General features: G+C 42.7%; 1 protein-coding gene across 1 annotated transcript; it reads left to right on the top strand.

Moving 5' to 3' along the window:
- The first annotated feature begins 2,533 nt into the window (after nucleotides 1-2,533).
- On the top strand, nucleotides 2,534-8,252 carry LOC124007483 (phosphoglycerate mutase 2-like). Its single transcript, XM_046318094.1, has 3 exons — nucleotides 2,534-3,047; nucleotides 3,986-4,166; nucleotides 7,880-8,252. Exons 1-3 carry the CDS (start codon nucleotides 2,631-2,633, stop codon nucleotides 8,047-8,049), a joined length of 768 nt encoding a protein of 255 aa, XP_046174050.1. The 5' UTR covers nucleotides 2,534-2,630; the 3' UTR covers nucleotides 8,050-8,252.
- The last annotated feature ends 3,048 nt before the right edge of the window (nucleotides 8,253-11,300 follow it).

The raw sequence follows: 11,300 nt of genomic DNA, 5'->3' as shown, positions 1-11,300 counted from the left end.
CATTGATAATCATAATAATAGATCATCGTAATAATGATAGATAATGCATCTATTATACAAAAAAGGTCAAATGAATTCAAATACATTTTCATGATTGCCTTAATTGGAAGGGACACTGAGGAATGTGAAGAGAATTTAAGTATTTAAGCATAGTATGAGGATCTTGTGAGAGAACAGGCTGGTATAAGTCCATGTTTAGGTGCAGTATATTATGCATTTCGCCTGTACACATTTGAGGAGAGTGTATGAATTTACGTGTGTTTGTGTGTCTCTTTTGTATGTGTGTATTTTGCTGACAGTTCTCAAAGCAGAAGCCTTGAAGGTGAGATGGATGTGGGTTGCTAGGCTACAGTAGGTGCGGGGTGCTGCCGCAAGCTGAGTCATAAGTAAAGTCGGGGCCGGTTCCAGGCGTTATCAACATAAGCCCCAGGCATTTTAAGAAATCAGTCGGGGGCTCAACTTACTGTTGAGAGTAAGAATAGTAGAGTATACAATGTGCAATTTAGATTGTTGTGCATCGGCATTTTGACAGTCACTCAATTAGCCCATGTCAGTCACTGACAGTCCCTCAACTAGCCCATGTCGGCTAAAATGTTTTAGATTGGTAAATGAGTCTAGCCAGGTATATATACTTGTAGTTATCATGGTCAAATTACCCTGACCTCCAGGGGGCCCCCATTGATTTTGTGAGTCACTCTCACTCAGAAGTCATATTGACATGGCAAATGTGTAAAATTATAGCAAACTTGCTTTGAAACTGCAACATTTTCTTTACAGCCCATGTTGTAAAAATAAATTAGCTTAGGGCCCCAAAAAGTGAAAGCCAGCCCTGAATACAGTAGTTTTTTCACCCATCCCCTCCACACCCAGCCACGCAGTATCCTCTCCACTTCTCTCTCATACACCCTTCTCTTTCAGCTTTACCTGCTTTACTGCTCTCCTTTCTCTCTATTTCTCGCTCTCTCTCACGGCAGCATCCTCAGTCTTTCTCTCTCTTTGTGATTCCTCTATCTCTCTGTCCTTTTTTTGTGATATAATATATGCAGATTGACTACATGTCCAGAGTTCCATTACTAATGTATTTGCTGATATTGTATTTCTCTCTTTCCTCAATGTGATTGGTAAAAGGGGCATTGGTCAGTTTAATGCAGAATCAGTATTTTCACCTGTAATGGCCCCAGAGTTTAAGTGGGTGGTAGGAACGGTTTGAAACCTTGGTGCATTTCTGCATAGAATTTCAAACATCCCAAATAAATATTTGCTGACTGTATTTATTTGCTGACTGTTGTCCTGTGGAGGCCCAATAGTGGTTGTACTGGGAATAAGTACAGTTTCTCATGTGTGTTCTTTGGAGTATGTGTGATATTATACAGTAGCACTACTATAGTATGTGTGATATTATACAGTAGACCTACTGGAGTATTTGTGATATTATACAGTAGACCTACTAGAGTATGTGTGTTATTATACAGTAGGACAACTAGAGTATGTGTGATATTATACAGTAGACCTACTGGAGTATGTGTGTTATTATACAGTAGGACTACTGGAGTATGTGTGATATTATACAGTAGCACTACTATATATGTGTGATATTATACAGTAGCACTACTATACTATGTGTGATATTATACAGTAGCACTACTAGAATATGTGTGTTATTATACAGTAGGACTACTGGAGTATGTGTGATATTATACAGTAGGACTACTAGAGTATGTGTGATATTATACAGTAGGACTACTGGAGTATGTGTGATACTATACAGTAGGGCTACTAGAATATGTGTGTTATTATACAGTAGGACAACTAGAGTATGTGTGTTATTATACAGTAGGACTACTGGAGTATGTGTGATATTATACAGTAGACCTACTGGAGTATGTGTGTTATTATACAGTAGGACTACTGGAGTATGTGTGATATTATACAACTTCCCCTAACGTAACCCCATGTTGAGACAGAATGTTTTAGTCTGTTTTACCCTAGTCACTACTACCTCATTGCATGGGATAATTGCCTGTATCAGTTCTAGTTTTGGAGTCAGATTACTAATTCCATTGCCTTAAATTGATGTCAGAAACTCTACCACAGTAGGTTGCTGGCACCCTAATTGGGGAGGATGGGCTCGTGGTAATGGCTGGAGCGGAATAGGTGGAATAGGTCAAATATACATGGTTTTCATGTGTGTGATGCCATTCCATTTGCTCCGTTTCGGCCATTATTATGAGCCATCCTCCCCTCAGCAGCCTCCCGTGCACTCTACAGCACCTCAGCAGCAGCAGCTTACTCTGATCTTTACACTTTTATTTCACAGCTCTCGGTTTAAAAGTCATGTTGCTATTTTAGCTCAATCCCTGACCTCTGGCCTTCCCAGCTGGGACATGTCCCTCCAGTCCATGGGAGGCACTGCCCTATTGGCTGAGCCTAGTTGTCCATCAGGGGGTGAAGTGCCCTCATTGGTGGAGAGCAGTTTACGCCCGGCTGCTATGCAGGGCCTCATTCCAGAATGCTATAAAAAGAGTGTGTGAGGAGTCGCTCTGGGCTGTTGGTCTCAGAGTGTGTGTGTACCATAAGGTAGGAGCGTGTCTCGTGTGTTTGGTAAAGGAATTTAAAGCAACACTGCAAGCATGACTACTGCCCATAAGTTGGTGATCGTCCGTCATGGCGAGAGTGAGTGGAACCAGTACAACAAATTTTGCGGCTGGTTTGATGCCGACCTCAGCGAGAAGGGCCTGGAAGAGGCCAAACGTGGTGCCAAGGCCATCAAGGACGCCGGAATGAAGTTTGACATCTGCCACACCTCCGTGCTGAAGCGAGCAGTCAAGACCCTGTGGACCATCCTGGAGGGCACAGACCAGATGTGGCTTCCCGTGTACCGCACATGGCGTCTGAACGAGCGCCACTACGGCGGCCTGACAGGTCTCAACAAGGCAGAGACAGCCGAGAAGCACGGAGAGGAGCAGGTCAAGATCTGGCGTCGTTCCTTCGACATCCCCCCTCCCCCCATGGAACACGACCACGCCTTCCACAAGATCATCAGTGAAGTAAGAGGCCGGTGTTGCTGGTGGTGAATCGTAGTACATCACAAAACAGACTTGTGAACCACATTTTAGATCTGTGACTGCTAACATAATAATAATAATAACACCTGACACATTATTTTAAAGCCTTGCGTGCAACTACTCCTGGAATATGTTCCCATCGTACAAGGAAACCAGTCAATTTCAGGAGATTTATGACTTGCTTAGGAGGTCCTGCAAGACTTGCAGGTTTCAGTCGAAGTAAAACAGCATTCATTGGATGGATGGAACAGTGTTGGATGAAATTCTAGAACTTCTCATGTAAGACTTGTTACTTGTATGAGCCAAAACATGTACTGTATGAATCAAATGAAATCAAATGTTATTTGTCACATGCGCCCCGAATAGAACAGGTGTAGACCTTACCGTGAAATGCTTAATTACAAGCCCTTAACCAACGATGCAGTTTTAAGTTAAGTTACGAAATTTACTAAATAAACTAAAGTAAAAATGATTTTTAAAAGTGACACAATTAAATAACAATAACAAGGCTATATACAGGGGGTACTGGTACCGAGTCAATGTGCGGGGGTACAGGTTAGTCGAAGTAATTTGGACATGTAGGTAAGGGTAAAGTGACTATGCATAGATAATAAACAGTGAGTAGCAGCAGTGTAAAACAAAGGGGAGGGGGCAGTCTCATTGTTCACCAGTCTTATTGCTTGGGGTAGAAGCTAAGGAGCATTTTGGACTTAGACTTGGCACTCCGTTACCGCTTGCCGTGAGGTAGCAGAGACAACAGTCTATGACTTGGGTGATTTCCTCTGACATGTACTGCTTGAGGTACTACGTAGGCTTTGCCAGGTTTCATTTGCAGCCCTCTAGGATGTTACATCATACCTGCTTTTGTGATGATACATTTGAGCAGTGTAACCCAACATGCTGTTCTGTCCTCCCACCAGTCAAGGCGCTACAAGGGCCTGAAGCCCGGTGAGCTGCCCACATGTGAGTCCCTGAAAGACACTATTGCCCGTGCCCTGCCCTACTGGAACGATGTCATCGCACCTGAGATCAAGGCTGGCAAGAACGTCATCATCGCTGCCCACGGCAACAGCCTCCGCGGAATTGTCAAGCACTTAGAGGGTTGGTATTATGGGCTGCTGCAGTGGCTGGACACAGGGGGGTCAGGAAGTGGGAGACGAGGTACAGGGAAAAGGTTAGGGTTAATGTTTCACAAGGAATGTTGGCATGTTGTCAAACATCACATGACTCACAGATCTAACAGATGCATAGCCCCTGCACAAACTGAAAGGTCTGCAGCCTGCAACAAGTAAGGATGATGCACAGTAGTAATGATGATACACAGTAGTAATGATGATACACAGTAGTAATGATGGTACACAGTAGTAATGATGGTACACAGTAGTAATGATGGTACACAGTAGTAATGATGATACGCAGTAGTAATGATGGTACACAGTAGTAATGATGATACGCAGTAGTAATGATGGTACACAGTAGTAATGACAATACAATGATAATACTAACATAATGTGTATACACTCAGGACATTAATCACCTAACTGTTTGCTTACTGTGGTTCAGTGAGAACTCAGTGAGAATACAGCTGCTGGGCCTGTAGGCATAGTATGGTACACCACATGCACCCAGTCACATAAATATATATATATATATATATATATATATATATATATATATATATATATATATATATATATATATATATATATATACACTACCGTTCAAAATGTTGGGGTCACTTAGATATGTCTTGTTTTTGAAAGAAAAGCACGTTTTTTTGTCCATTAAAATAACATCAAAAATACAGAAATACAGTATAGACATTGTTAATGTTGTAAATGCCTATTGAAGCTGGAAACGGCAGATTTTTTATGGAATATCTACATAGGCGTACAGAGGCCCATTATCAGCAACCATCACTCCTGTGTTCCAATGGCACGTTGTGTTAGCTAATCCAAGTTTATCATTTTAAATGAATATTAGAAAACCCTTTTACAATTATGTTAGCACAGCTGAAAACAGTTGCGCTGATTAAAGAAGCAATAGACTAGTTGAGTATCTAGAGCATCAGCATTTGTGTGTTAGATTACAGGCTCAAAATGGCTAGAAACAAATAACTGTCGTCTGAAACTCGTCAGTCTATTCTTGTTCTGAGAAGTTAATGCTATTCCATGTGAGAAATTGCCAAGAAACTGAAGATCTTGTACAACGCTGTGTATTACTCCCTTCACAGAACAGCGCAAACTGGCTCTAAACAAAATATAAAGAGGAGTGAGAGGCTCCGATGCACACCTGAGAGAGAGGACAAGTACATTAGAGTGTTTGGTTTGAGAAACAGATGCCTCACAAGTCCTCAATTGGCAGCTTCATTAAATAGTACCCGCAAAACACCAGCCTCAACGTCAACAGTGAAGAGGCGACTCCGGGATGCTGGCCTTCTAGGCAGAGTTTCTCTGTCCAGTGTCTGGGTTCTTTTGCCCATCTTAATATTTTATGTTTATTGGGAAGTTTGAGATATGGCTTTTTCTTTGCAACTCTGCCGAGAGGGCTAGCATCCCGGAGTCGCCTTTTAAAATTAAAAACTTTGATTAGCTAACACAACGTGCCATTGGAACACAGGAGTGATGGTTGCTGATAATGGGCCTCTGTACGCCTATGTAGATTTCCACGACAAATCAGCCGTTTCCAGCTACAATAGTCATTTACAACATTAACAATGTCTACACTTTATTTCTGATCAACTGGATGTTATTTTAATGGACAAAAAAAATGTTTTTCTTTCAAAAACGAGAACATTTCTAAGTGACCCCAAACTTTTGAACTGTAGTGTATATACATTATATATATATAAATATATACACAGTACCAGTCAAAAGATTGGACACACCTACTCATTGAAGGGTTTTTCTATATTTTTACTATTTTATACATTGTAGAATAATAGTGAAGACATGAAAACTATGAAATAATACATGTGGAATCATGTAGTAGCCAAATTGATTATTCGAAAATGGATTAAAGAAAAAATTTGCTCAGCAATCTACACACAATAACCCATAATTACAAAGCAAAAGCAGGTTATTTGAATTTGTTTCAAATGTATACTTTTTAAAAACCGAAATACCTTATTTACAGACTCGAAATTGAGTTCAGGTGCATCCTGTATCCATTGATCATCTTGACATGTTTCTACAACTTGATTGGAGTCCACCTGTGGTAAATTCAATTGACTGGACATGATTTGGAAAGGCACACACCTGTCTATATAAGGTCACACAGTTGGCAGTGCATGTCAGAGCAAAAACCAAAGGAATTGTCTGTAGAGCTCCGAGACAGGATTGTCTCGGAGCCAAAAATGTCTGCAGCATTGAAGGTCCCCAAGACCACAGTGGCCTCCATCATTCTTAAATGGAATAAGTTTGGAACCACCAAGATTCTTCCTAGAGCTGCCCCCCCCGGCCAAACTGAGCAAATGGGGGAGAAGGGCCTTGGTCAGGGAGATGATCACTCTGACATAGCTTTAGAGTTCCTCTGTGGAACTCTAAAAGACACATGACAGCCCGCATGGAGTTTGCCAAAAGCACCTAAAGGACTCTCAGACCATGATAAACAAGATTCTCTGGTTTGATTGAACTCTTTGGCCTGAATGCCAAGCGTCACGTCTGGAGGAAACCTGGCACCATCCCTACAGTGAAGCATGGTGGTGGCAGCATCATGCTGTGGGGATGTTTTTCTGCTGCAGGGACTGGGAGACGAGTCAGGTTTGAGGCAAAGATGAACGGAGCATAGTACAGAGAGATCCTTTATGAAAACCTGCTCCAGAGCGCTCAGGACCTCAGACTGGGGCGAAGGTTCACCTTCCAACAGGACAACGACCCTAAGCACACTGCCAAGACAATGCAGGAGTGGCTTCAGGACAAGTCTATGAATGTGCGAGGCATTGGAAAACCTCTCTGGTCTTTGTGGTTGAATATGTGTTTGAAATTCACTGCCTGACTGAGGGGAAATGTGTGGGGTACAGAGATGAGGTTGTCATTCAAAAATCATGTTAAAATCTATTATTGCACATAGAGTCCATTCAACTTATTATGTGACTTGTTAAGCACATGTTTACTCCTGAACTTACTTAGGCTTGCCATAACAAAGGGGTTGAGTGCTTATTGACTCAAGACATTTCAGCTTTTAAATTATTTTATGAATTTATATATTTTTCTCAAAACATAATTCCACTTTGACATTATGGGGTACTGTGTAAACAAAATCAGGCTGTAACACAACCAAATGTGGAAAAACTTAAGGTGTGTGAATATTTTCTGAAGGCACATTTCCAGATAACCAGGAGTCTATAAATAGCTTGTTGCTCTCTCCCTGGAGCTCAGACAGACACAGTGGAAAAGGCCATGGGCACGGTTCCCGTTACTGACACGACCTTTCTGCAGAAAGGTTCTGCATTCTCCAGGAGTGGTGGGACCGGGGTGATGCCGACAGGGTTGCTGGGTTGCAGGGTTGCAGAGGGAGAGGGGGTGACAAAAGGGCAGAGGGAAAGGGCAGATAAAGGTAACGTCTGCTGTAACAAGCTACTTAGTGGCCCCCCTAGCTCTCCCCTGAAAGAGGAGTATGTACGACCTCCCCTGTCAAAGGTGGTACTAGCTAAGAAATATACCAGCCTTTGAGGATCTGTACTTCCCCTCCACTGGGAATACACATGTCAAATACATTGCCTTATGTGAATTTCCTCTATGTGGATGATCAGTCTTGATTTCACAAACTATCCTCTGCTCACTCCTAACATGTCTTTCTGTCTGTCTCGTCAGGCATGTCAGACGCTGCCATCATGGAGTTGAACCTGCCAACAGGTATCCCCATTGTGTACGAGCTGGACGCAAACCTGAAGCCCGTCAAGCCCATGGCTTTCCTGGGAGACGCTGAGACTGTGAAGAAGGCCATGGAGGCTGTAGCTGCCCAGGGCAAAGCTAAGAAGTAAGCCAGCCTGGAGACATCAAGAGGAGAAAGAGAAAAAGTGACTGTCCCTCCTCCTGCTCAAGCCTTGTCCACTCAACCAAACACACACGCACACACACACACTATTGTGGAGTGTCACAGTCCCACTGTAGGTGTTGGTAAAGCCCTGTGTTAAGGGCACAACAGTCTGACACAACAAATAAAGAAAACACCTTTTTGTGTCTTTGCCTGTTTCTGCTTTTATCTCTTTCCTCTTCCTCCATCTGTTTTGATGTTTTTCCTCCTTTATAATATTTTTCCTCCTTTTCCTCTCTTGCTCCACCTTTTCTCTTCTTCCATTTATCCTCCATGACCTGATCTTCCTTCTCTCCCTGATGGGTAATTCACTGGTATAAAAGCATGGCGATGGTGGTGCTGTGTAATCTTATCCAGATAGCAGAGCAGAGCGGGGAGGAGAGAGAAGAGGAAGGTCACTGAGTTCCTTTTGGCAGCGTTCCTGTGGTGCAGCAGCACCTTGTCTGACTCCGTCCCTCCCCATCCCTCTCATCTCCTCAGTACAGACACAGTACACTGGCTGGGGCTGGCTCAGAGCCAGGGACACGTTTAACACTGGACTAGTCGCTCTCTCCGGAGACAAAAGGACAGGTGCAGGGGATTGTGTGTGTGTGTGTGTGTGTGTGTGTGTGTGTGTGTGTGTGTGTGTGTGTGTGTGTGTGTGTGTGTGTGTGTGTGTGTGTGTGTGTGTGTGTGTGTGTGTGTGTGTGTGTGTGTGTGTGTGTGTGTGTGTGTGTGTGTGTGTGTGTGTGTGTGTGTGTGTGTGTGTGTGTGTGTGTGTGTGTGTGTGTGTGTGTGTGTGTGTGTGTGTTTAGGGGGTGAGGTACCAGGGCAAAGTCAGTGTGTGTGGCAATATAGCTCAGTATTTGTATGATTTATTTTAGTGTTTTATTTTGCTCAACTTTATCAAGGGTGCCAATAATTTCGAAAATGACTGTATATCAGATGACTGGGTCACAGAAGGGGGCACTAAAAGGAATTGCCTTCACATTAGATTGAACGCAAATGACATCAAACCTAGAGCTGGGACAGCAGTAAAATACAATTTTACACTAACTAGCACTGTTCTAAAGTGGATAAATAAAATCATACTTCCATCAATTAAGTTAGAAAATCTTTAATTAAATTCTCAACTACAACCAACCTTATAAAGCAGTGTGTTGTAAGGCAATCAGATGTTCTTATTCAAGTTCTATACTGTAAGGTATCCATGTCTTCACTGACACAAACAATTTAGCTTTTCCAATCAATCTTACTTCAAAAATATGTTTTTCTCTTTTCTTGCATTGAATAAAATCCTTAATTTAAAGTGAAAAGTATTCATTCACATAATAAATGATCAAGCCCCAGAACTGACTTCTCTCAATTTTTCAAATATAAAACACAATTATAATGTTTAATGTGCTATTGAGCAGGCAAAGGCTAAATGCTACCTACTAACAGTGGTGTTGATATGGAAGTAAATACCACAGTTGTTCAATGTATAATCTATAGGAGAAATTAGAGTATCAATGTATAATCTATTGGAGAAATTGGAGTATCAATGTATAATCTATAGGAGAAATTAGAGTGCCCCCTAGTGGTTCAACATGTTCTTATCTGTTGAGTGACTCAGATTATTTTCCACATTATTAGAATTGCATGTGTGGGGAGACAGAAGCAGCTGAGCCCAATAGGTTGCCATGCAACCAGAATCCACCAGGGTGAGCTCGTCCCACAGAGATGCTCACTGCAGCAGAGAAACTTCATCTGAAGAGACCAGAGAATGCCAGAGAAGCCGGTGTTTGAAGGATGTATTGGCACAGGTGTTGTAAGGCCTGAGATGAAGTCGAGCGTTGCGTCATGCCTAACAACAGCCCTTAGCCGTGGTATATTGGCCTATCGCTTTATTAAGCCAATGTCTAACTTCTTTGACATGAAACGGTCCCAACGCAAAAGATATCTAAGTGTAACCATTTTTGCCATGCATACTGTATCATAGTTGCAAAGGTCATCTGGAAAACCTACACTTCAGGCACATAGGCCGACAGAATTCCACCTTCCAGGCTGAGGTTGATCTAGGCGGTAGGGACGTGTCTCTGCATGTCAGTCTGGAAAGTAGATGGGCCTAATTGAACACTCCGATGTGCTTCAACTTCTCCGAGACTACTGTACAACGCACACAAACACACCTTGATTTTACCTGAGTATTTGGGCCTGCCTGAGTCATCCTGGTTTTTCCCATCGGGAACATTCTTAAAGCTGAAGGTGCAAAGTCGAACAGAGATACTAAGCCTTCTGCAACAATGAGTTTCACACCGACATACAAAGTTTGTGTCATGCATTTGTTAGACGTCCTCTGTTGTATCCCTATGAGATATCCCATTTAGCACTGTGTGAATTGAATTATATCCCTATACTAACTCTTGAGACAATAGCCACTAAAGCTACCACACACAAAGGCCTCACCCTCTACCCTTGTGCTATGAATAGTGTTGCATACAATGTCCACACAGAGACACAGTAACCTATTCAGAATCTAAACAATGTTTATTCAAAGAACTTCTTCACCAATCTGGGCCATGTCATGTGCTCAAAAACAGTGCAGTAATAGTTTAACACAGAGTAATTAACACAAATACAGTATGCAGAACACAGACTCAAACCCAACTTCTGGAGTCCTCTCAAACCTCAATGATGATTGCGTCTGAAATTCAGATAGGATGTGCCTGGGCTGTGTGACCGTCACTCCTTCACTGCTCTCTGGGTGTGTTTAGCATGTGTATGGATCTCAGCCGGGGATCAGGAGGGTGCTCCAGACCCAGACAGGGGCCGCATGGGATCAGAGCAGCCAGAATGGAGGGCCCTGCGGTGGGGTTATCACACATCAGAAATCCTGGAGCCTCCATCCATCCCCCCATCCCCTCCCTCTGTCCTTTCAGGCTAACAGGCCACTTGTGCCAGCCCCATTAGGCCCCATACGGCACCTCTCCAGGCCTGGGGGCCCATCGGCCATGATTAGCCAGAACTGCCTCCCATTGTCAAGGATGGAGATAACTCAACCCCCCCGCTCCCCCATTTAAAACCCTTAATCAACAGGGAAGTTCAAGAAAGAGTTAAGTAAAGTATTTACCAAATAAACTAAGTAAAAAATTATAATAAAAAGTAACACAATAAAATAACAATAACTTGGCTATACAGTGGGTACCGAGTCAATGTGTGGGGGGTACAGGTTAGTCA

Source organism: Oncorhynchus gorbuscha, linkage group LG20, assembly GCF_021184085.1.
Source record: "Oncorhynchus gorbuscha isolate QuinsamMale2020 ecotype Even-year linkage group LG20, OgorEven_v1.0, whole genome shotgun sequence".
Classification (NCBI taxonomy): domain Eukaryota; kingdom Metazoa; phylum Chordata; class Actinopteri; order Salmoniformes; family Salmonidae; genus Oncorhynchus; species Oncorhynchus gorbuscha.
The sequence above is the reverse complement of the archived record's forward strand: the minus strand, read 5'-3'. Positions and strand labels throughout refer to the sequence as shown.

Excerpts from the sequence above, each read along its gene's own strand:
- LOC124007483 (XM_046318094.1), top strand. The coding sequence starts at position 2,631 with ATGACTACTGCCCATAAGTTGGTGATCGTCCGTCATGGCGAGAGTGAG. Across the intron at positions 3,048-3,985 it reads TCCACAAGATCATCAGTGAA|TCAAGGCGCTACAAGGGCCT; the intron begins GTAAGAGGCCGG and ends TCCTCCCACCAG. Across the intron at positions 4,167-7,879 it reads AATTGTCAAGCACTTAGAGG|GCATGTCAGACGCTGCCATC; the intron begins GTTGGTATTATG and ends CTGTCTCGTCAG.